This window comes from Meles meles, chromosome 6 (assembly GCF_922984935.1).
Source record: "Meles meles chromosome 6, mMelMel3.1 paternal haplotype, whole genome shotgun sequence".
Taxonomy (NCBI): domain Eukaryota; kingdom Metazoa; phylum Chordata; class Mammalia; order Carnivora; family Mustelidae; genus Meles; species Meles meles.
The window spans coordinates 34,847,083-34,873,460 of NC_060071.1; the positions used below are offsets into that span (position 1 = coordinate 34,847,083).

At 43.3% G+C, this 26,378-nt stretch overlaps 1 protein-coding gene across 2 annotated transcripts in view; it reads left to right on the forward strand.

Moving 5' to 3' along the window:
* The window catches only part of NPTN (neuroplastin), a 69,768-nt gene that overhangs the window by 35,256 nt on the left and 8,134 nt on the right, over positions 1-26,378 (forward strand). For both annotated transcript variants that reach the window (XM_046007784.1, XM_046007783.1), the window contains exons 3-6: positions 4,693-4,864; positions 8,703-8,797; positions 19,713-19,846; positions 24,736-25,009. In XM_046007784.1, the coding sequence (XP_045863740.1) occupies positions 4,693-4,864; positions 8,703-8,797; positions 19,713-19,846; positions 24,736-25,009 (675 nt within the window). The remainder of the gene's footprint in view (positions 1-4,692; positions 4,865-8,702; positions 8,798-19,712; positions 19,847-24,735; positions 25,010-26,378) is intronic.

Consider the following 26,378-nt stretch of genomic DNA (forward strand, 5'->3'; position numbering starts at 1 on the left):
AGTGTTGAATTGTTTCTTTCTCTCCCCTTTAATTTTGTAGTAGGTTTCCTGCTATCCTTTTGCTGATTTGTTCTCTGGTGCCTTTTTATTTTTGTTTCTCTCCCCAATCTAACTACTTTTTTTCCTGTTCATCTGTTTGAAGCTCTCTGAGTAGCTGCCTTCACCTCTATGGTTTTAAGTTTGTGTCTGCCCAGCTTCTTCCCTCACTGTGACTTGGTGTCATCCTGTTCTGTGATGGGAATGTCGCCATGGGTGCGGTGTGGTGGTGTGTTTTGGTTGTTGGGTGGCATGTAAGCTTGGATATTTCCATAGTTCCAGCTCTTTTTCTTTTCTAAAACAGTGGCACGTGCTTCTCTGATAACAGCCCTCCACTACAGCAGTACACTCCTTACTGGTCCTGCCCATCCAGTCTCCTGCTCTCTTAAAAGCAGCAGCCTGATATTTTTTCCATATGTCTTGCTGGTAGGCACCAGGTGACACTAAACTGCAAAGTATTTTTTTTAAACCCCATCTTGCTGTTTCAAAGTCAGATTTGCATTTGCTTCCTGTTCACAGATAGTTTGATTCTGATGACTGACTGTTGGCATGGTGCTCCTTATCCCAGAGATTGGCAACCCCAGAACTAGTTTGGAAGCCATTCACACTGGCCTTTTCTTGTGTTTTGAAAAAAGAAGAAACTAAATTCCAACTAAGTGATGAGGGGGAGCTAAGTGGCTGGCTCAGAGTTCTTCTCTTCCTCTGTTGTAGCAGGTACAAGTAAGACATTAGACACAGGAGCTCTTGTGGCCACCTTTCGTTCTGAAAAGTGTCTTGCTACTTGTACAGTGGGAAGAAGAGGGAGGGAGAAGTCTCCAGTGAGCTAGTGCTCCTGGCTGGGAAGAGTTAGTTCTAGCCCCACATCTGACCTGATTAGAATTGAGGGAGCATACTTTACTTAATGGAAGGATCCTTTGGGTTTTCGCCTTCTCTTCAAGAACTCAGACTTACAGCCAGTACTGGCTTAAGGAACTGATTGGTTTAGAAGGAGTAAGGAAAAATAGTAAAAACACATTTATGAGGAATTTAGTAATAACACAGGAATTAATAGGACATGGGCCCTGAATCTATATACTTTATGGAAGATAGCAGGTTAGTTGTTTGTTCTGTGTAGTATCTTAGAAGATGCTTATGAAGAAGAGAGAGGCCTTAGGGGAGAGATAGGAGAGGCTGCTGCAGCTGGCACTGTTCAATCAGAGAACCTGCTTCTGGAAAGGGGAAAAGAAAACCTGTCTATGTGAAAATGGGGAATATTAACCCAGCAATTTTCCTTTTATTTAACAGTTTTTCCCTTGCACGCTTCCTTCTCCTGCCCCCCTGCTCCTTTCCTTATAAAAGCAGATTTACCCAAATGGCCACAAAGATCTACAGAAGTTTGTAGGCATGGACTGGACTGGGCATATGGTTCTTGTACTTCCAGGAGCTTGGCTCAAATAAACTCAGTTCAACGGTCATGCCTTGGGGCCAGAAGAAGATGAGTCTTTGGGGGTACTTACCTACAAATCCTGAGAATATGTAACATTTCCCCAGTTTACTTGGAAATAAACTTCTTAACTTAGAAGTGTTTCATGTGGTTAAACCAAACCCTGGCCAGTTCAGTCTTATCCCAGACTTCCCCATCAATTAGTTAACCCTCATTAACTTTTAGAGAGCCAAGCTGCTGCTGCTACCTCTAAAAAACACCCTGAATTCACTCTAATTGGATTGTTTTGTGGTTTTAACATCCCAAGGACATTTGCCTCCAGGAGGAGGTTGAAGTCTTCTAAGGATGATATTTTTAAAAATTTGAGACAGACGGGGGGGGGGGGCACAAGTGGGGAGGTGGGTTGGAGAGAGAGGGAGAAGCAGACTCCCTGCTGAGCAGGGAGCCCAAGGTGGGGCTCGATCCCAGGACCCTGAGATCATGACCTGAGCTGAAGGCAGACACTAATCGACTGAGCCACCCAGGCACCCCTAACGATGACTTCTTGACAGTACTTCCCCCAAAGCTCCTTGAGTAAGGTAAGGCAAGCAGAGAAGTATGCCCAGTTTTTAGGGAATCTTCCTGGCCATAGCACGTTCTTTTATACATGAGTGATGGTGAGGGTAAGGGTCTCCCACCCACTGCTTCTAAATAGGAGTCAGTGGCAGGTAAATGTTTTTTGGGCTTCTCCTAAATGTAATTCTCTCCTGGACTTTCATGCGCAATGCTAAGCCACAGGAAAAAAAGCTCCACCTTCATCCTGGTGCTGAATGCAGATGTGGTACCCTGGCCAAGGAGCTTGGTTTAGTACTGGTTTCCATATGCAGCAGTTATCGGAGGGAGGCTACCCTACTTCACAGCCCTCCTATGATGCAGAATCCTGTGTAAACCTATTTAAATTATCCACTTGCTCCCAGCTGACTCTCTCCTGGATCTTTAACACATAATGGGAAAAGTGCTTTCCTTTGCCTTCCAAGAATTCTTGGCAGAAAGTCTGCAGGTTGCTCTCATCACCTTCTTGATCTCCCTGAGCTGCAGTGGGCATTTGCATCATCACAGGTAAGAGTAGCACTTACTTTGGCCTCCTTGTGTTGAAACATCTGGAAGCTCTTGGCCTCATCCTCCAAGTTTACCCTTTCTCAGTGCAGTCTGAGAAGAACCAGAAGGAGAATCCCGTATGGGTCAGAAAAGAAAATTGGATAATAAAAATTTAGTAAAAACCTAAAAGTATGTTTGGGTTTTAATGTTGCCTTTATATTTTTAATTTCTGTGGAGTACTGGTTCTCTTTCGTTTTTGCTTGGTTTTGATTTTTCTTGGAATTGTGGTGCTTTCTGCTGATGGTGTGTGTGCGCCTTCCATTGCAGGGTTTGCAGCCGTTCCACTCGACTTAAGGCCCAGGGATTTGGCTTCTGTCCAGTGTGTTTTGGAAACCTTGGGACACCACTGCGCTAACGTGTTTACATGCATCTGCTTCTGTCTTAGTGGCTGCTATGCCTCCATTATCTGTACATAGAGACCCTGTTTGATGTTACCAGTAAAGACCAGTGCTGAATGGAAGATAACCACTACCCCTTTGCCAGAGTTGGAAAATAGTGAGAACCCATTTAATTTAACAGACTTGAGGATTTGCTTTATTTGTGAGTTTCCTTTGATATGAGCTCTATAGTCAGAAATGTTGCATTGATTAGGAGGTCCTTGGGCATTCTATTTTTCAAGTGTCCCATGACTTCTCCATTCTGTCCGCCTCCCTGCACAGGGAACAAAGATTAGCTCCAGTGGAGGGAGAGACCTCTGTCCTCAAGAGTTAAGAGTCAGAACTATATTGTTGGTGTCAGATTGCTGCTACAGAGTTGCCAGGTACAGGGAAATGGGAAGTTAGTTAAGAATTTCTGAAAGACAATTGGAAAAAGAGTAAGAAAGGAAATACCTTGAATTGTGGTTGGGAAAAGTTTAGACTTGACCCGAAAATGTCCGACCAAAAGTAGAATAACAGCTAAGCTTGGGAAAAGGTTAGAGAGAAGTAACAATAACAAAAAGACAACAAACATCTTAACTTTAATATAATGGTGGAATTCAAAGGGCTTTAAGGATGAACCTTCCAGGAATGATAGTGTATTTGTGCTCAATGTGTTCTAATATTTGAGTCAAGTAGGTTTTAGAATAATGACCCCAGGTTATCAGCCCAGGAGAGAACCGGGAGATGAAGTATATAACTTGCCATAGGGCGGAAAGTGTGTTTGGGGTGGGGTGGGGTTTGGAAGTGGGGGAGGGAACAAAGCTAGAGAATTCAGTCAGATGTGTGTTCTAGGCCCAGCGTTGCCATTAATAATAATTATGGCCTTGCACAAGTCATTTTCCATTTCTGGCTCTTAAAGAGTGGGGATTCAGTGAACTCTAAGGGCCTTTTAGCTCTAAATGCTAGGAAGCCGTGATACCAACACATATCGCATTCTAGTTATATTATCTGCACAGTGGAATGTGTTTTACTTAGCAATTCTGAAAAAGTTTTGTTTTGGGAATAAATATGGGCTGGAGAGAAGAAATATGATGGTTCCTTAAGAATTTTCCCTTGGCAAAATTTGGAAAAATGCAACAGACTTCTGGAAGGAAATTTGCTGTTAGGATTGATACTGTCTTTTTCTGCATAATTAATGACCATGGCTGGTTTGCCATAGGTTTATAAGAATTTAACCTAAGAATTTAACCTAAGAATTTAATTAAAGAAAAGCCATATATGTATTATCTAATTATAGCTGGTACTGTTCCAAGGCCTAGTAACTCCATAGGGAGTTTATTAGTTACATAAATGATACTGCCTTTGTCTTCAGAACTGCAAGGTGGAGACTGGTTTTCTAATTGAAGCTGAATTGGTTGGTGGTTCTTAAATCATAAAACGGTGGTGTTCAAAAGTGTAAGTGGATTGTTCCCAGTACAAGTACCCATAATACTCCCATTCTTTTCACGTCTAGGCCAACTGGTCTTCAGGCTGTTGTCTGCGCTAGTGGTCATTTGCTTATAATCATTGTTTTTCCTTTCTTGACTTCCTCCAAAGTGGTAAAGTGAAACTCCTCATGTGGTCCTGTCTGCCCTCCCTCTTCTTCTAGTCTCCCCATCCTACCCCATCTGATTCTCAGGCCAGGGCTACAGAGAATGGAAAGCTATGGCGCCCTATCACTGTGCACTCTTATTACAGAGCCAAGGATTGTCACCAGTGAAGAGGTCATTCTTCGAGACAGCCCTGTTCTCCCTGTCACCCTGCAGTGTAACCTCACCTCCAACTCTCACACCCTTACATACAGCTACTGGACAAAGAATGGGGTTGAACTGACTGCCACTCGCAAGAATGCCAGCAACATGGAATACAGGTGAGAGGGACTAGCAGCTCCTCGGAAGATGGGAGGGAGCACTGCTGAACTTACTATGGACATGCATAATCCACAATTATGTTATGTGGGAGACATGTAAGATATATATGGCCCTTCTGCGAGAGTCAATCCAGTATATCTGGGGTGAGGCCCAGGGATCTATTAAAGATTTCCAGAGGATTCTGATGAATAGCTAGGCTTGAGAGTCATAGATGTTCCCCTTACTGTAATAATAAAGAAACAGAGAGCATAGGGAGTGCTTTGCTCAGAGGAATGGTGCTAGTCAGTAGGAAAGTCACAATTAGAATGCAGATCTCTTGACTTAATCCTGTGGTTTGAGGAATCAGATTGAAGTCTACTTTAGGACTCTCAAAGCAAGAGCACCCTAAGTGATTTTTCCACTGAGTAGATTTCCTAGTGAGTTACCTTTTAGGAGTAGTTAAATAGGACCAGAACCTGATCAAGACCATTGGATACAAGGCTCTTTAATGATCTGGAATAAGGTAATTCCAGTAACCAGGAAACATCATTTGATGAAAGGGATATATTTGCTGGCTGAAGCTACCCTGGCACCCAAAGATTTGGTGCTTTTTTGAAATAGAGCACACAGCACCTCACCTTTCAGAATAGCTTGTGGTTGAAAACTAATCTGGAAAAGGATCAGCTAATCCTGTTTGTCAGCTTGATGCAGTGCAAAGAAAGAGTGCAGTGGAGTGAAACCAGGAAAACCTGCGTGCCCAGGAGTAGCAAGGACTTTCTGCAGTATTTTGCAAGATTGAGATCTTTTCATAGCCCTTATTTGATTGACTTACATTAAGGATCCTCCTCCTTTTTTCAAGTAAAGAAACTGCAACTCAAAGAGTAATGACTCTTCACTGTTTTCAAGGCCAAATATTACAGCTAGTAAATTTCAGAAGCAAGGCTAGGTTTCAGCTCTTCTGACTTTCTAGAACCTAGGTCTTTTTTTCCTCCCCCATTTTAACATACCATTTTTAGTGGCAAGTTAATCTGTCTCTACTGTACTTTCTTCTGATACTAAGTTGGAAATGTAGCCTCAGCTATATTCTCATAGTTTAGAAAAAGTTAATCACATAGAACTATTGGGTGGAATGAAAGGCATATATTCTTGATCAGTTTGTTAGTTTTACAAGTTTGTATTTTTACAATAACTCTTTGAAGGTACCAGACATCCAGTTATGTTTCTCATAGGTCTTGAATTATGTCACCTATAGGGCTTTGAACTGTCACTTTATAAATCTGAGCTTGACTTTATAAAATATGGCCTCTGTCTCCTCTTCTTCCTTCTTCTTTCTTCCTTTTTTCTGGTCAGCTTATTTGCAGCTCTCCAGGGTATTCTGCGTTGTCAGGGTTTTTCAGGGAATCTGTGTTCTCCCACATTTTGTGAAGTAACAGCTATGCGTCCCTTGGACCAGCTATTAAGTCAGCTATGGAGCCAGTCTCAGACCCTGCACCTGCTCAGCTCGAGGGGATGTTTTCCATTTGCTTCAGTTGCTTCCCAATAGCTAGTTGAAGGGAATGTTAGGGAGGCGATTTTTTTTTTAAAGATTTTATTTATTTGACAGAGAGCGATCCAAAGTAGATAGAGAGGCAGGCAGAGAGAGAGAGAGAGAGGGAAGCAGGCTCCCTGCTGAGCAGAGACCCCCGATGCGGGACTCGATCCCAGGACCCCGAGATCATGACCTGAGCCGAAGGCAGTGGCTTAACCCACTGAGTCACCCAGGTGCCCCTATGGAGGTGATTTTGAGCCCTAGGCATGGGCTCAAGCTTGGGAGTCATCTTTCTAAGTCTTTTCAAGGAACTTTTAGAGTTAGTCTGAGCCCTAAGGATACAGCTGCTTTTCCTCCTTGAAACTCTGGAACATTTGTTAAAAGCAGCTGACTGTTGTCTGTTTTCCCTTTTGGGAGCATATTGATTTAAGAAGAGCTCTTGGCTGTTCCTCTTAGAATACTATGCTGCCATGGGTATGCTGAGACAGTCCTAGGGAGAGGCTTTGTCTCTCCTCATCCATAGTCTGTTAACCCTGTTTCTTTTTTGGGATGAACAGTAAGATGGATACATATATTAGGCTAGTCAGTGGTCAAGGTTAGGGGTTTTTCTCAGACGTTAACTAGTGTGGTGGAGATTTGACCATCACAAGTGTCATGTTTTAACCACTGAGCCAAAAGAGGAGAAGCTATATAATGGCTATCCTCTGATGTGGATCTCTCTCTCTTTAGTAATTACGCACTAGCCTGTCTGCATATGTTTTGGGGTGTGTGTCTAGGCTATGGTGTACTGAGCTGGTGTGAAGCTGGTTGTCAGGGGCAAGAAAGCTTGTTTAGGATCACCCTGTGGAATTCAGAGAAGTGCTGTTCTAGCCATACACACTTTCTACAGTCCTTCTTGTCATTCTGATGTACTTGATCAGGATCTCTGCATAGCTGTTTACTCTCCATTTATATTCATTCAGTCATTTACTCCTTTATTCCTTCCCTCTGCTGTATTCCAGGTCAGATCATATGCAGCATATAGAATTGTACACCAAATGAACAGTGCCTGTCCACATAGAACTTGGTCTTTTGGGAAACTGGACATTCATCAAGCAATCGTATAAATATATAATATATATTACACATTTATATAATATATAAATATTTATAAAATATAAATATACATACTTATATAATATATAAATGTGTAATATATATTATATATTTATGATACATATATAATAAGTATATAATCTCATATGATGAATGCTTATGAAGAATTAGAGTGTATAATGAGCATGTCGGAGAGGGATGTCACTTAGATTGAGGGTAGGAGGAAGTGATGTTAGCCAAGACTGATGCAGAAAGACTTAGGTTAGGGTAAGGGTAGTGGGAAGATCATTCTCTAAAGGAATATCGTGTGTCAAGGTTTTGACGAAGGAACAAGTGGGGCACGTTGAAAAACTGGAAAGAGCCCAGCAGAGCTAGAAAGTGGGTGAGATGAGGGTAGGAAGCAGATTTGTGCAGGTCCTTAGAGTTCTAGCTGTGCTTAAAATTCTTTTCTTTTCTTTCTTTTTTTCTTTCTTTCTTTTTTTTTTTTTAAAGATTTTATTATTTGTCAGAGAGAGTGAGCGTGCACACAAGTGTGGGGAGCTGCAGGCAGAGGGAGAAGCAGGCTCCCCACTGAGCAAGGAGCCCAATGCCTGGCTGGATCCCAGGATCCTGGGATCATGACCTGAGCCAAAGGCAGACGACCAACCAACTGAGCCATCAAGGCATCCCTGTACTTAAAAGTCTTAAAAGTTTAGTTGCATCTTTGTGGCTGGTGCTCTGATGTCAGAGATTTTTTTTTCTCCCTAATGTCCCCTGGGTCCTGTTAGTGAGTCGACTTATTGAAAGGCATGCTACTGAAATACAGTGTGGGAAGAACAAGTCCACAACAGGGTCTTTAGGGAAGCATAGAAGAAGATTTGCTTTTTTTCCTGCTCTTACTTATTTGACTAGAACCACCAGGTGAGCAAGAAGTTTTTATTGACAGCTCCATCCTCTATATCTAAATAGAGTCTGCTTTGTACAGCCCTCTTATTTTGATTGCTTGTTTAAGGTTAGAGAGCATATATCATTCTATATTTGTATCCCAGGCACCCAGTAAGGAGTGAAGCATTAATGTTTTGTAATACATGGAGGGAGGTTTTGCTTTTAGTTAGGAGGAGGTGAGTTGCATTCAGGGACACAGTTTGGAGAGCAGGGTGCATGGTTCCCCTTTTGATTCTTTTGTTGTGTATTTTGTTGTGTATTTGTTCCCAGCTTCCTCACTTGATTTTTTTTTTTTTTTCTCATCTCTGCAGGATCAATAAGCCGAGAGCTGAGGATTCAGGCGAATACCACTGTGTTTATCACTTTGTCAGTGCTCCTAAAGCAAATGCCACCATTGAAGTGAAAGGTACAACCGAACAGAGGCTGCAGTGTGAGCCTCTCGCTCTCTTTCTGAGACACTACCTTGGTCTGGACTTCCAGTCTTCAAGCTGTTCTTGTTCCCATTATGGGAGGCAGCATAACATTATGGTAGGACCACAGGCTCAGAGCTCAGGCGCCCAGGTTTAACTCCAAGCCCTATCATCTCTTAGCTATGTATATGACTGTGGCAAGTTATTAACTTCTTTGTGCTTCTCTGTCCTCATTTGTAAAACCTACCTCATGGGGATTGTAAGGAGGAATAAATAAGCTGATATGGTAGTTTGGAGCATAGGAAATTGCTGTTTCTGTGTGGTAAAAATGAATGTTGGCAGCTTCATTATGGTTCAACCTATGTAAATCTCTTAGAACAAAGTGCCTTACAAATATTATTACATAGGTCTCTCCAACAGGCCAGCAGGATTTGGAAAACTACAATGTGCATGGTGAGCATAAACTATTTGTGGGTAATTCATTGGAATTTTAATAGGACCTGGGTGCACGGCATCTTCAACATGCAGCTGTGTCTTGAACGTGTAGCTGAAAGTTTGAGAAAGGAAGGGAACTCTAAGAGAAGGGACAAGTGAATTTTATAAGATTGGAGCTACCCTAACATTGTGAATCCAGCTTTCCAGTGTTATTTCAGTATATGTGCTGCCGAAGCGAGCACTCCAGTGTTATTTCAAAGAAGCAGCTGAGACCCAAAAAAGTGCAGCCATGAGCTCTGGGTCACAGAGTGGTTTGTGGCAGAGCTAGGGTTAGAACCCAGGTCTTGACTCTCAGTCCCGTTTTTCCATTTTATGAAATGTCCAAGGGGAAAGTGGGGCTACTGTTTGAGGTTAGACTAAAGAGTTGAGGGGTTGTTTGTTTGTTTTTCCAGTCTTCTTCATTTTGCTTAGGAAAGAGACAGACTTGTTCTTTAAATCCATAGGTGATCTTTAGTGGCTGAAAGGACAAATTTAGGAAATGCAAGATCCCATAATAGCAGATATTCAGATCTTTCTTAAAACAATTAGAAGACTAGAAGTTCAGATTAAAGAAAGGCTGAGATAGATTCTAAGTTTCAGTTATATGTTGTTATTAAATGAAAGTAGTGTCTTGCTGACACAGCCCTGACTTATAAGTGGACATAAGGACAGCCAGTGTCTCTTCTAGCTGCCAGATTGAATTCAAAATGCCTGAAGGGGTTGAGTCACAGTGGCATGGTTACAGTCCACACAAGGCAGAGAACCTGGGATTTGATTCCTTCAGGGCTTTTCTTGGAGAGGTCTGGGTTTATCTCTGTTTTTGAAGGATGACACATTTGTTCAGCATGGGGAGGGAGGCATGAGAAGGCCTTTTCTCTAAGACAGCCAAGTGTCTTTCCTTGCTTGGGCGAGCAGGATTACCTGGAGAGATGTTTTACTCTCCCAGGAGAGACTGGAGGCCCTGTACCCTTCCAGGCTGAGCCTTTGGTGCAGGATGTTAACAGGATGGGTGAGGGAGGGAGAGTGGTGTGTGTAGTTAGCTGTCCTCCCCAAGCCTGAAACGTAATTCCAAGCAACTGGAAGTCCTGGCTTCACTGTGATCCTGCTGACTTGGCTCTCCTGATTTCTAGCAGTGCTTTCAGGAGTGGAGATGGAGGTTTCCCAGTGGGTTGGCTGCTCATGAGCTGTGCTTTTGTGACCCCCTAAGACATCTTTTCCTCACATTCCCTTTAGCAGATAGGAGGTAGTGGTCTGGAGGGGCAGAGAATAGGAGGCTGCAGGCAGAAGCATTTTCAGAGGATGTTAAAACTTCCATGATAGCTTGTCGCTGTGACTGTGTGTGTTGTGCACTGCTGCATTTTACTGCCCAGGAGCTCTGTGAGGAAGATTGGGCGGGTGGTGAAGGAGTAGACCTTAAGAGAATTCTGCTTTTAAAGGAGTAGACCTTAAGAGAATTCTCTTTCATAGAATTCTAAAGCATATTCTGTGATTAGTTTGGACTGATAGGTTAGTCTCTCAAGAAAATTCACAGGGAATTCCAGTCTCTCTCTTCCCTAACACCTGGATAGAAAACAGCTGAACATTTATTATCTTTTAGGGGATAATTAGTTTAGTCTGGTAAAGACCAAACATTTGACTTTTTTTTGTTTAACTTTAAAAAGATTTGCCATAACCCCAGCATCATATTCTAAGCTAGGTGGTTGGGGTTGCAAACTGCCTTGCACTGAAAGAGAGAGAGGTGGGGGGTGGGGGTGGGGGACTGATTCCCAAAACATTTTCATATAAATTCTGGTTTTGTTTTCTCAGAGTCCATATGGTAAGGTAAAAGACAGTTATCTTTGTATAGCTATAAAGATTTGAAAAATATGCTGAGTCCTTGAGAGAGATTCAAGAAACATTAAGTGACCTCTTCTGAAAGAAGTCTCTGAGTATCTTCCTTTGTGGTTTAAGTATAAATTGGCATTTCAGGGCTGTCTCACTTACACCGCACAGATAGATTGCCTTAGCACCAATTCCGCAGTCTGCAGCCCTTTTCTCCCCTATTTGGCTTGTACTGCATGCATTCGGCTCCTCCTCACTGAGGTGTTGCTGGGACTTAGCACAGCGGGGAGTGAAGGGCTTAAGCTAGACCAGAACTGGGCACTGGAAGAGCAGATCATCACGTCTTGCACTGCTTACGGTGTGCAAGGGAAAAGGCTGAAGGAGTCGGAGGGGCACGTGGCCAGGAGCAAGCCTGAGGTGGCAGTGCTTTTCCACTCTAGTGTAGAGCCCCTGTCAAGAAAGGAATTTTGAGGATGGCAATGTCCACATGTAGTAGGGAAGGCCTTGCATCTGAAGTAGGGGTTTTTTTCTTGTACTTTTTTTAAAGGCCAAGAATGTGGCACAGTGTAAACAGGAAGATACTATTACTGTGTAAGGATTACATTTCTTAGGTATCTGCCAGGTGACCTGAGCAGATGCTGGGGGTGAAAGATGGAGCACGGCTGGCCAGGGGAGAGGAAATAGCCATAACTAGATCTTAGTGGGATCTTGGCCCCAAAGCCCAGCCTGTCTTGGGATCCACTTAGATAACTCTGGGAGGCATGTCTTTTCCCAGCATTTTGACTCTTCAGAGGCTATGTCTTCTAGAGACTCCATAGCTTGCTATAAAGCATTCGTGAATGGATAGGTACTGAATTTTCTATTTCTGTGATTCTTCAACCTTTCTAACTCTTACTCTCTTTCTCTTTCCCTTTCTTCCCTTTGAAATCAGAAAACAAAATGTGCTCATAACAAAGCACATTAAAAATGTCTGTAATTTACAAAAAAAAAGAAAATCCCTCTCCTGACTTCCAAACCCTATCCTCATCACTCATTTCTTGGACTAATCAAAATAACTCAGGAATTTGAATTTTATTCTGTTTTTAGAAAAGGATTCTGGTGATCACCAAATCCTCTGCAAGAAACATGCTATCTATCACCTTTGTGAAAGGTACATTCCCAGACCCAGGAAGGTCTGCATTGAGGGTCTAACTCATTTTATTAAGCTCACCATTATCTCTCCCTGCTCACTGGGCATTTCAACTGACTTTCCGTCTTGTGGGAGCTACCAGAGATGAGACCGATCTTGTTTTTCCCTCCATATTTCTCAGCTTTCTTTGTATTTTAATGTTATGGCTAAATGTTAGGATTTCTAAATGTTATAACCTTATCCTGCATCCTTGTTTCCTACTCTATAATATGGCCTTAAAATCGATACATTAAAGTTCAGACTGGCTAAAATGGACTGTACAGTGATGACAGTATCATTAAGAGTAATACTACATGTACATCTCTTCATTTGTCTGGCACTTTCAGCATACAGAGCATTTTCGTGGTTATTTGATAGGTAGCTACTTTGATAGGCAAGGATGCTTAGAGGTTCTGACATCCATTAGGTCAGAACTTACATCAAAGCTGGTTCTGACTCAGAATTGCCCATACTTGAGAAGTCTTTGAAAGCAAAATAATACCTTGAAGTTGCTAGAACATTGTGAGCATCAACCTCAGCCCAAATAACCATACCAGTTCGTTCTTTTCCTCTCTTCAGGGTGCTACCCTGACCTTCCTTAATAAGAATGGCTAACATTGCACACTAACTCTGTGCCAGGCTCTGTGCTAGGTGCATTACTATTCTGTCCTCCCTTATAGTCTTCACAGCTCTTGGGTAGAAATGCCATTATCATTTCCACTTTCCAGGGGAGAACATGGAGGATCCAGGGAATTAGATGACTGGCCCAGTGTGACAGGTAACCTATGGAACAAGGGTTCTCATCCAGGCACTCTCATGCCAGAACCTGTGCTGTTAGGCCCTAAGCCATGTTGCTGTGTTCAGCGTATAACAGCTAGAAGGTCTTGGAATGAGAGTCAGAAGAAATGGGTTCTAATCCTGCCTTGCCATTAAACTCCTGCCTTGCCATTAAACTTGCAGTGGCCCTAACTATTCACTGTCGTTCGCTCTCTATCCTCGGGCTTCACCTTCCACAACTATGTGATGAAGCAGGATGAGATGGATGGTCTTAAGAGTTCCTGTAAGGCTCCTGTAGGCTGTGGTTCCCTTATATGGAAGAGGGAGAACCCAAAGCTGAGGTTGGGTTATTGAAGAAAAGGATCTCTAAGCTTCTTTTCTTCATGGTAGACACATGGTGACACATAGCTGTGTCAGCTTCTCAGCTTTGGGAGTGTCCCCTCAGTGCTCCACATACCTTCACTCATTCATCTCCCTGTCATAAGGGACAGTTCCTCCTCCTACTGCCCTGATCTCAAACACTGGTGCTAGGAAAGATATGAGAGCAGTGGTTCTCAAACTTGATTAAATGTGTGGGCATTGTGGCTGGACATCAGGCTTATGAAGAGCACGCTGGGTGATTAGAGTGGCCCAGGCTAGAATCACTGTCTTTGAGGAGACTTCAGATGCCACCCACTCCATGCTCTCACACACAGAAAAGGGAAGGGCCTCATCTGCAGAAGATTGCTCTAGTCTTCAGATGAATGATGCATCTGCCGTGTGTGAAGGCTTATTGAGCCACAAAGCCAACATCCCTTTTGTTTCCATTGTGACCAGTCTCATATTGCTTCTTGGGCTAGCCCTTGGCTTAATAGTAAATCTTAACTCACTCTCTCTCTGCCTTCAGCCAAGCCTATAAGTTTGCCTGCAGCAAAGATGAAAAATGAGTTGTGAGGTTATGAATTTGCCTTGAAAAGTATGAAACCCCACACCACGACCCCATTCTTAGCTCTGTTGTGTTTAACTTTATTTAATGTCAGCTTCAGCTGAACATGCCTCCTTTGCCCAAGTGGACACTTTTCTGCAGCCACCAGTGTGACAGAGAAGCTCGATGCTTTGCTCTTAAGTGTAGGCTGGATGGGCAGCAGAAGGTGCTGAGAAACATGTGTTCGTCCTCAGCTGTGGGCCCAGATAATGAAATTGGGTCAGATGTTTTTGGGTAACTAAGACTCTTTTGGAACCCCTGTGTTGCCATTCATCAGGATACTGGAAGGATATCCATTAAGTGATGTCTAGTATTAGAGTATGTGGCTAACAAGGCCAGAGAGCAAGTTAATTCCTGAGTAGATCTGTGATCTCTTTTAAAGGTCTCTCTGTCACTCTCTGCCTCCCTGAGAGGGTAGGGGGAAGTAAGAAGTATTTGGCTCTGTCAGATGCCTCAGACCTACCTTCAGACCAGCTGACCCTGGTTAAGTAGCTCCTTATTAAATGGCAAGCCCATAGAAGGTGAGACACCGTAATCAATGTAAATAGGCCATTAATCAAAATTGGGGGTATCTGACCTGATTAAACCTTATTAGAGTTACGAATAAAAGTCCTGTTTGTATCAGTAGGGAGAGAACACATTAATCACCATCTCTTTGATTTCTTAGAACTTGTAATGCCAGAGTCTAAGTCTAGCCTTTCCTTTCTCTGATTAATAACTAAATTTAAATGTTTTTGACCCTGAGCTCTAATCATGTGCTAGATTGGTACAGAGATGTAAGTTAATCCTCATAAGACCACTGTGAATTATGTGAGTATTACTCCCGTTTTACAAGAGTGAGTACTGAAACTCAAAGGATTTTAAATGATCCACCTTAGGTTACTCAGTTGGTGAGTCATAGTCTCAGTGGAGCCTTAATTTCTTTGACTTAAAATCCAAAGCTCCTTTTATTTATGTTATGGTATATACAGAGTAAACTCTGACAGCTGAATCAATCCACCTCGGGTCTAGAATGTTCTGGTACCTCTACAAGCAAAGATAACCTTTAGGCAGTTTTCTGTGCAGTTGTAATGCATATTGCATATTTTTATTTTTTATGGACTCCATTCTAGTTTGGTTTATTTTCTATGTGATAAAGTACAAAAAGGAATCAGTCTTGAATTTGGTCTCTAGCTTTACCATTTACTGGCAATGTACTGTTAGAAGTTCAATAACTTCCAAACTTGAGTTTTCCAGTCTATGTAAATGGGGTAATGTCTTCTTCATCGGGTGGTTAAATTACCACCAAACTTAGAGACTTAAAACAAAAGCAAAACAAAACTCCCTTATTACCTCGCAAGTTCTGTGGGTCAGAAATTAGGGAGCTGGTTAGTGGGGTGGCTCAGGGTCTGTCAGGCTGCATGCAGTCTTCTGAAAGCTTGATGGGGGCTGGAGGATCTGTTTCCTAGCTGGCTGCCTCACATGGCTGCTGTTGACAGAAGGCCTTAGTTCCGCACTACGTGGGCCTTTTCCATAGGCTGTTTCAGTGTCCTCCAGGTATGACAGCTAAGCTTCCCCAGAACGTGTGATCCGAAAGAGAGCAAGGAGAAAGCCACATGGTTATTTGTGAACTATCCCAAGTCACATACCTTTACTTCTGCTTTATTTCACTCATTAATTCATTCATTGGAATACTGTCACTAGGCCACACTCGAGGAGGGAGCAATTATGCTTCACTTCTTGAAGGGAAGAATATCAGAGACTTCGGTGACTATTTAAAAACCACCATGAGAGGACTCTGAGCCCTAAGGAACCCCCCTTGCTCTCCTCCCAGTGCTTACATGTGCTCTGAGAGTCTGGTGATCTTTCTTGCTGTGGGTCCACTGTCCTGCTCAGCTTTTCTTTCTCCACCTCCCCCACTTCTCTTTCTTTTTCCCCCAGCTATTAGTGTATGGTTGACTCACAGTGTTACATTAGTTTTAGGTATACAGCTCTGTCATTTGGTAAGTTTATGCATCATGCGATGTTTACCACAGATATGGCTGCCATCTGAGGTGCAGGCTTTCTGATTGAGCAGCTACTGTAAAGGATAGAGAGAAGTGAAAAGATTTTTCTTTGACTCTAAGGTAATAGTTATTATAATCTTTCCCTTAGGGATAGAATGATGTGGCTTGGGTTAATTTTCTCTCTGCCCACAACACTCATGACACTTCCACCATCCCAGGGGTAACTAATCAGAGTGTTACTTGGTATTCTTTGCTAAGCTGAGGAGAAAGCAGTAATAGATCTAACCATTGAAGGCTCTTTCCTTTAGGTTTACACTATGTAAATATGGCCAACAAAGTGTGATGAGGGTGGCTAAGTTCCTAGATAGTCTGTGTATAGTAAGTTTTAAGGCCGTGTTCACATGGGTAAATAGACACCTCTGTAGAATACCAAAATAGATCAGTGAAAAGGGGAAGTGGTGTTTTCCTAAACACCATGGTAGGAGTGAAGACCATCCCCATCCTTCTCCTCAGGTCTTGGCCTTCTGGTCTGCCTCCTTTCAGAATAGCAACTTCTTAGAGGCCATGGCATCATAAGCCAACTCAACTTTTAGCCTTCTCGGCAGTTCTGATGTGCAATATTGGGATGAGTCCCCAAGGTAAAAGCTGATGGTATTAGTTAGATAACTGGGCCAGAGTGAGTATTCTCTGTGGGGCAAAGGAGAATGAAAATCAAAAAATATGCCACACATATGCTGATTTCTAAAATTTCCATCTCTATCCTAGACTACTGTCCCGAGCTTCAGACTGGACATCTCAGCTGTCTACTTGACAACTTCACATGGATATTAAAGAAGTATTCTAAGCTTAACATGTCCTAAATCTTGAACTCCTGGTTTTTACTACCACCATTGCTCTATCCCTAAACAAAAAACAAAACAAAAACAAGCCGACAATAACAACAACAACAAAACACAGCCTGATTCTTCTATAGTTTTCCTTATCTTAGTAACTGACAACTCCCTTTTAAAATTATTCAAGCCAGAAACTTTGGAGTCATCCCTGGCTCTTTTTTCTCGCATCCCACATCCATTCAGTCCATTGATAAACACATTAACTCAGCCTATAAAATATATCAGAATCTCAACTTTTACTGCTACTACCCTCATCCAAATCACCTTCTCCCTTGCCTGGATTACTCTTTTTTTTTTTTTTTTTTTTAAAGATTTTATTTATTTATTTGACAGAGAGAAATCACAATCAGGCAGAGAGGCAAGCAGAGAGAGAGGAAGGGAAGCAGGCTCCCCGCTGAGCAGAGAACCCGATGTGGGGCTTGATCCCAGGACCCTGAGATCATGACCTGAGCTGAAGGCAGAGGCTTAACCCACTGAACCACCCAGGCGCCCCATTGCCTGGATTACTCTTAACAGCTTCCTAAATGGTCTTGCTTCCACTGATGTCACTCAATGCAGTTGTCTATATAGGAGCCAGAGGGAGCCTGTTAAACATGCAGATCATTCCATACCCCTGCTTGGTATTTACTAGTGGCTTCCTAGCTGACTCAGAGTAAATGCCAAAGTCATTGCAGTGGCCTGCAAAGTCCTCTTTGATCTGGGCTCCATTCACTCTGATGTCCTCTTCTACCATTTGCTTGCTTACTGAGCTCCAGCTAAACTCCTCCATGCTGTTCCTTGTCCATAACAAGTGCACCTCTGCCTTAAGGCTTTTTTGTCTTTTATTTGGAGTGTTCTTCCCATGGATATAGGAGTACACTACTCCCTTATTTTCTTCATGACTGTGCTAAAACTCACCTCAACAGAAAGGCCTTCACCCCACCACTCTGATGGATTTGGCATATGGTGGGTGCTTAACAAATGTTAGTCAAACACATGAAACACAGCTAGAAGCAAAATGTGGTAGCTCCTCTGTTGTGTCTTCCCCCATGGTGTTTTCATTAGTGTATTGCCGTGGAGCTTCTTGGAGTACTTAAGATGGTCTTTACTATTTATTGACTGAAGAAAGCTCTGAGGAGAGGTGAGCAGGTGGAACAGTAGGTCTGAGCAGTGACCAAGTGGCTTTGGGGGAAATCTGGTATGGTGGGAACAAGATTGACCCTGCTGGCCCACTCCGTTCTGCAGTGAGGAAGTTTGCCTGGGAGGAGAAACAGTGTTTCCTTTGATAACATCCTTTTTAGAAAAGACCTCACACTGACTAGTACTGAGCCGGCCTCAGTTGGGCAGGCAGTGGGTATAGAGACACCTTGGGACCTTGTTCATTCCATTTCTGTCCAGGTGCCTCTAGAAGTGTGCTGGGAAGCACAGTCTGAGAAGTAGCAGGACTTTGGATCATTTTTTAAGCCAAGAAAAACCAAGCTATATAGAGGGGGAACATGGGACGAGCCCATGACATAATACAATGGTACAGGCTTTTATAGTCTCAAGGTGCATGTTTTAAATCTTACTTATCCAAGGACACTGGATGTAGGTGGGGGCTAGAATTACCTCCATTTGATAGTGGGTGTAGAACTGAAGCACAGAATAATTAAAGAACAAGCAAAACTGGAATTTGGACCGGGCTTATTGATTCTCTTTCCTATCTTGGCCAACAAAGTGACATCTGGCCTACTTTGAGTTTTATTGCTTTCACATTACTGTAATTGATGAGGAGGAGGTATGGTGGAAAATTTAGTTAAGATCAAAGGAGACTAAATTCAAAGAATTTGCCCCCATCTCTGACTTCTTGGATCCTTGAAACTTATCTAATTTTTTTAAAAGATGTTATTTCTTTATTTGACAGAGATCACAAGTAGGCAGAGAGGCAGGCAGAGAGAGAGGAGAAAGCAGGCTCCCTGCAGAGCAGAGAGTCCGACCCGGGGCTCGATCCCAGGACCCTGGGATCATGATCTGAGCTGAAGGCAGAGGCTTTAACCCACTGAGCCACCCAGGCGCCCCGAAACTTACCTGATTTTTAAACCACAGGTGCTGTCTGTTTCTTCATAAGTGATCCCTTAAAGCAGAGAATACTAGCAATGTCTAATATATCTAGAAATTCCAAGTTTGGGTTTATTGAGATTACTGCAAATCAGGTGTACAGGTCAGATTCTTAAACTGTTAATAAAGTCTCTTGGGACACTGGTTGAATTTCATGTTTATTCCTTTCTTACCCTTTGTGAAGACCAGTTTGCTGATTCCTTCTTTCCTGGGAGAACCTTGCCCATTGATGTTCATCAGATTGCTTCTCTGGGCATTCATTGTTTTTATGTATCTTGCAATAGGACTTGATTTTAGGTGTTTGATCTTAGGGCTCTCTCATTTCCTTAAAGGAGTATATGACATTTGATATAATCTGTAATTGTTATTAGTGCAGACATTTTAAGGGAAAAAAAAAAAAACCATAACCAGGAGAGGAGATGATAATAGTTCCTGTGTGCATTTTTTTTAAGGATGTTTTCATTTAGGATAGTTGAGCCTGTGTCCCCTCTTCTAGGAGGTTAGAGAACCACCTACATTGTTAGCAGAACTTCATGTATAGTAATCCTGGTATCTGCATGATTGCTTCAGTGGGTGGGAAGTAGGGGATGGATTGGTTCCATTGCTTTGTTCTGATCGGAAATGCATGTTATCAAAGATGACTATGAGGACAGGCCTAGAGACTGGCTGTATTAGAAGCAGAGCTCCGAGTCCATAGGTAAGGCCTTTGTATCCTGTAGGCTCCTGTGGTAACTGTTCAACACTCTCTCACAGCTGCTCCTGACATCACTGGCCATAAACGGAGTGAGAATAAGAATGAAGGGCAAGATGCCATGATGTATTGCAAGTCAGTTGGCTACCCGCATCCCGACTGGGTATGGCGCAAGAAGAAGAACGGTATGCCCATGGTGAGTAGGAGGCAGCCCTGATTCTCTCTGCCTGGGTTTCTGTGCTAGAGTTCTTCCTGGGAGGTCCAGACATCTGGACTAGTTGCTGTAACCTGCCATACTGGCATGGCTTAGGTCACCCGTTCTAGTCACAGACGGTTACATTTTGAATCTGGAGGTCACTGACAGCCTCTGTCCAGCATGGAATCCCTACGTGATTCGTTAAAGCTGGCTATCTGCGAAGGGATTTGACTGGTTTGCCTTCAAGATGGGAAATTGAAATAGCTAACCCCAATCTTTTTTTTTTTTTTTTTAAGATTTTGTTAATTTTGTTTATTTGACAAGGAGACAGCGAGAGAGGAAACACAAGCAGGGTGAGTGGGAGAGGGAGAAGCAGGCTTCCCACTGAGCAGAGAGCAGGGACCCCGACATTGGGCTTGATTCCAGGACCCTGGGGTCGTGACCTGGGCCAAAGGCAAACACTTAACAACTGAGCCACCCAGGCACTCAAGATAACCCCAATCTTAAACTTTTTTTTTATTTTTCTAGTCCATTTGTCCAAAAGAAAACACTGCTCTTGAAGTAGTCTCAGTACACCTTTCTGGTTTTGGGGTAAGACATGGCAGCCAATTACTAGTATATTCCAGAACACAGGGAGTATTGATTAGGGATTGAGGTACAAGGGCAGCATTGGACATTGGAAATCTGACTGTATCTGCTCCCAGAAAGGTCAAAGAAAACATCTTTTCCAGTCGGTGGGATGATTCTTGGTAGTGTGGAGGGAGTCCAAGTTTTAGACTCTTACTCACTCTGTGATTCATGATGTTTCGCCAGTCTCTCTTTCTGTCAGGGTGTCATCCGTTCTTCCTGTCCCCAGGCCTTGCATGCCCAACACTGTACTTCTCAGGCATCCTCTCTGATTGCCAATAGTCAGAATCAGAAGGGACCAAGGAGATAATCTAGTCTGCTTCTTCAGGAAGATTACATATTAACCAAAGTGAATTAGTGACAGAACCAAGGAAGGGTCAAGTCCAGTTTTTTATTTCAAGTCCATGGTTCTTCCCACTCCATGACCTCTCAATAATGATATGTCAAGTGGTGAAAAGGACTCTAACATTAACAACAATGACTAGATTTCAGAAACCCATTAATAAGGGGGATGATGAGGAAGGGAGAGGTTGAGTATTTTTGGAGCAGGCCCTGAAAAGTCAATAAAATACTTAGTTGTGATGGCAAACAAATGCCCATTTCTCTCTTCCAGTCTCTGGGTAGAAGAGTCCTTGATTCTTCAATAGCCCTTTCCTTTTCCCTTTCCCTTCCTTTCCTGGTACCTGGGTGGCTTAGTTGTTAAGCGTCTGCCTTCGGCTCAGGTTATGTTCTTGGGGTCCTTTTGTTTTCTCTCTCGCTGTCACTCTTTTTGTCAAGTAAAGAAAGTCTTAAAAAAAAATTTTTGTTTATTTGACAGAGCCAAAGAGCACAAGCAGGGGATGCAGCAGAGGGAGAAGAAGCAGGCTCCCCAATGGGCAGGGAGCCCCATGCAGGGCTCGAGCCCAGGACCCTGGATCATGACCTGAGCCATGAGGACAGTAGCTTAACCTACTGAGCCACCCAGGCTCCCCCTCAGTGGATATTTTCATCTCCAATTTCATGCTCATGAACTCTTAATTATCTGTTATATTGTGAAAAACCTTTAAAATCAAGTAGTATTTCCTCTTGCTTTCAAGCTATGGATCAATTGGGAAACAGAAAACTTTAATGAAAGGAGGATAGGAAAAAGAAGAGAAATTTGTAGGTTGATGCCTTTGAAAACCAGTTTGCTGAACAGCCTAAATTGGTTGAGGGCGAAGATAAAATGCTTTCAGTTTTTTTCTAGACATTAATTTCACAGATCCCTTTTCTAGGCAGATCCCTTTGCTTTCTTGGACCTCTTTTTTGTTAAAGAGTTGAGTCCAGTCCAATCCAAAATTCCCAGTTTTACCTCCTGTCCCCTCTCCCTAGCCTGAGGGGAGTAGGGGATTGTCCTCACTCTGTCTTCTGGGTTTTTCTTTCTTCTGTATGAGGCAGGAAGGGGGACAAATAGCACTCATCTGACTTTTGCTATAGTCAAGAGTCTGCTGTTGGTTTTTGCTGCTTCTGGGACCTCTGCGTGGCAGGTATCCAGATCCTGGATCTTGTAAGAATTTGTGTAAGTTCTTTACAGTTCTCAGATATGAGAGATCTCCTCTTACTGAACCTTTCTGTTTCCTATTTAGCTCCAGCCACAGATGCTGGGGTCTGCTCACCCACAAGGCAAACCTCTTGGGTAGAGGACACTTGAACTTCATGGCTCTTCAAATGGTGGGAGTATAGGCTCTTCTGCCTTCTTATCTCCAAATAGCCTTTATCCAAGGTTGAGAGGCATAGAGCTTACCAGCCAGTCTCCTGCCTAAATGGATAATCACTGGAAAAAGATATTTTCTTCTTGCCATCCCCAATCTTTGAGTGATTTTCTTGGTGCCTGTTCCACTCAGCTGCAGGGTGGAAGGCTGTGTGCAATGCCAAGTCTCAACCTGTCTTCTCTTTTGTAGACTGGCAAGGGGTAATCTGGTAATGACTTGGGCATAAGAGAGCTTGATGGGGCTCCCTTTTAATAAGCCCTGGAAGGACTGTCTGCCCCTGATTTGTATGAACTTTATTTTTTTTTAAGAATTCTGGGGTACTTTTTTTTATAGAAGCCATAATGTATGACAATAAACATAAAAATTACAGCAGTAGTAAATACAAAGTTTTAAGTACCCCCACTGAAAGGCAGAGATCTAAGAAACAATATAACAATGTTGCTTAAAGATGATCTGCATATAACAAAATCATTCAGAAGTGTTGAAACAAAAATGATTCAAGATATATATGGTGAAGGTATATAAATAGAACAGTGAAAATATTAACATTATAGAAAGGTTCAAATAGAAAACATGAAACCAAAAGAGTTCCTTTTTATCGTGGTAAGAGGTATAATCCACAATAAAGACAAAGCTGTCATGGTCTATTATGCTACATAGTAGTTTCAAAATGAATGAAGCAAAAACTGGAAAAATAAGTATAGCCAGACGCACAGTTATATGGTGGCAGACCTACATATGTTATTTTTAGTCTTTGACAGATGAGATGGAGGGAAAATCAACAATACTGTGGAAGATTTGAACATATAACACAGTCTTAATACTGAAACCTAAATATCAATCACTGTTAGCTATAAATGTATTTGAACACTTCCTCAATACAAGTTAGATTAATGGTGTTTGAAAAGCTGTCCTTCAAAAAAAATGTATGTATGTATTTAAAAATTTTACTGAAGTATAGTTGACATGTAACGTCGTATTCATTTCCGATGGATAGCACAGTGATTGGACGGTTCTGCAATAGTGCGGTGTTCACCGTGATCAAGCGTAGTCCTGTCTGTTACTGTACAGCGTTATTACAATATTATCAACTCTGTTCCCTGTGCTGTACTTCCGTCCACGGGTATGGGGTACTTTTGATGCTTCTCCCTAGTCATCAATTCTGTAGCAGTAGGAGAAGTCCCACTCAGTATCTTCTTATGCTTTGATTGAAAAGGTTAAAGTTTCTTGCATATCATGGTATTTAAAAAAAACCCCGCGTTGAAGGCTTTGGATCAAAGAAGACACCACTTCTGATCATAAGTGGAAAACATGGACTGAGTGAACCAGGAGAGTAAGAGTTAGAGAAGTTGGCAGTTTTCCAAGTCCTCAAGGTGAAGCTTCATGGATAACTTATTCTGAAGGCTGTGTTTGCCATTTTAACCTTATCCACACTCGTGTTGCATGTGCCACTCTGTGCTGTAGATAGACCTCAGTCCGGGGCCCTCTTCCCCTTTCTTCTCTACTATTTCTGATCATGCTTTAGTTGCTGCCGCCTGCTGACATGAGTCCAGTTTTGCACTGTAGTCACCCCAGTGCTGTAAGCCTGTCCCAGCTCCACGTAGACCCCTGCTTGTGGACTCTCGCCTCAGCCTTCCAACACGGACCTGGAGCACTCCTGTCTGCTCCATCACCTCTCCTCCCCATCATCTAGTGCAGAAGCTGGCCTTCTCCGAAGCTTTACCCGACTCTTTCTGGCACTGGCCACTCACACTCCCCCCCCCCCCGCCCCCAGTACTCAGCACATGCGGTGTGTTGGGGCTTCTTGCCACGTTCCTGTAACCATCCTTTTGGAGGTCTGGTTCCCTCTAAAGGCCAGCCTCCTGGTTCGCTTTTGTCTCGCCTTCTCCTTGGTAGGTTGTGAGACATATAACATACATTAATTAGTAAATAGTTGATTGACTGAATAAACTTCCCTTTAACCATCTAATTCTTAACGGAAAGGGAAGTTAATGAATTTCTCCACTCTGACTAGGAGCAAGTTCTTAGCATGGTTTCTAGAGGAAGTTTAAGGAGACTTCAGAACTCACCAAGTGTTTAGATGTGCAGATTCTGAAGTCTTCATACAGGCCTGAAGTTAGCATATTTGCCTGACCGTGGAGGGCACACCCCTCTTTCTTCATCTTCTGCCTGTGTTACAGTTTCTTATCTGTATTCGAAGTAGCATTTTCTAGATTGAGTTGGTCTTTTCTGAGTTTACATGGTAGGACTTCTCCCATTCACTTCAGAGAAGTTGGAGAAGTCTAGAGGACCATTGGGTAGGGGAGGCCTTAACCTGGCTCTGCCAGAAGCTTGCTTATCTGTTACTGATATTGAAAGGAAGCAAGTAATGAGCTGCTCATGAGTTACCTGGACAAAGGTACTTTGAGATGAGAGTTACTCCCTCATCCTAGCCAGTAGTCCTACTAAGAAGGGAGAACTTTGCTGCCTTGTCTTGGACACGAATTCACCTACACTGACCTCTGTGTTCTTACTTTCTCTGCCCCTGAGCAGGACATTGTCAATACCTCCGGCCGCTTCTTCATTATCAACAAGGAGAATTACACTGAGCTGAGCATCGTGGGTCTCCAGATCACAGAAGACCCTGGCGAGTATGAATGTAATGCTACCAACTCCATCGGTTCCGCCTCCGTTGTCACCATCCTCAGGGTACGGAGCCACCTGGCCCCACTCTGGCCTTTTTTGGGAATTCTGGCTGAAATCATCATCCTTGTGGTGATCATTGTTGTGTATGAGAAGAGGAAGAGGCCAGATGAAGTTCCTGATGGTAAGAGCATCCCTACAAAATAGCTGTAATGTTGGGGTTGGATCCTTGGGATGGTTTCCAAGCACCCCAAAAGTACTATAAGAATGTTGGGGTTCAATCCCAAAAGGAGAGAAGGAGAATTCTCATACTGGTTCCTCACACCCTGCTCTTTAAGATTAGCCACCTTCAAGCTATAATTAGCTCCATCCCTGCATTTGGCTGTTCTCCAAGCCCCAGTCCCATCTGCCCTTCAGGCCCCATGTGGGGAACAGGCAGCTGTCAGTCTCTTTGTTCAGCTCTGTCCTCCTCCAATACAGATCATCAGGCAGATTGAGCTTGAGGGGAATCCAGGTCAAGCCTAGAAGCCACCCAAGATTGCAGGCCACCTGGCCTTTCAGGCAGATTTAAGGTATCTCATTGGTTGTCATGTGATTGCCTGGTGTAGCCCTGCAGGTTCCCCCCCCAGCCCAGTCAGACTGATCTTGAGAACAAGATCAGCCTTTGGCTCCCTTGCTTCGTCCCTTTGGCAGCTTTCAAGGTTCTTGGTGAGGCAGCCACCATGCGTTTGGCTTTTCTGCTGTCTCACAGACAAGAATGGTGGAGTCTGATGTATCAGTTGCCCCTGGTTTTAAGACCGAGCTACTAAGCAGTCACACCTTGAGCCCAGGCCCTGAGGTGACACCCTTAGGCTGGCTTAGGCCAGAGGTGGGACTAGATAGTGGCATCAGGACAACAGTGAATTAGTAAGCATTGGAAAGAACAAGGAATTTAGATTTTTGGACATGCTTACAGTGAGGAAAGTCCTAAGGTATCTTTGGGGTTTTTTCCTTTTGTTTCTGTCATGGATATTCCATTTCTAACCCCACGATTATAGTCGGGGGCAGCTGCCACTGGAGATGTGTATCGTTGGTACTTTTGGCTTCCTGACTAGCTCCCACCCTTCTCCCCTGTAACATCACTGTCAAAGTCATTGGCCAGCCATCGATTACCACCACTTGCCTGTCACTGACTAGACGAGAAGGGTGTGGGCCTAAGTTCAGTGGAGGCCGGCCCCGGGTGACAGTGAGGATGCCAGCTCTGGTGCGACAGTCCTGGGCCTGTGTTCGTGTACCACAGTTCTGTGCCCACCCCGCAGAGTCGTCTGTGTCCCTGTGGCTGCTGCTCCCTCAGAAGGTGTGCAGCCCTGAAGGTAGGCCCGGGGGCTTTGGCTTCTCTGGAAGGCCACGTTTGAGAGGCCTTCCCCCCCTTTCCTTTCTTCTCAGCACCTCCAAAATCTCTCTGCCTGCCCTAAGCAGAAGAGAGTATTACAGTGAGGCTGCCGGAAAGGTTCATTGTTGAACCTAACTACGCCTGTGGGAGGCTGGGCTGGCCCCCCTCCTGGTGCACATTC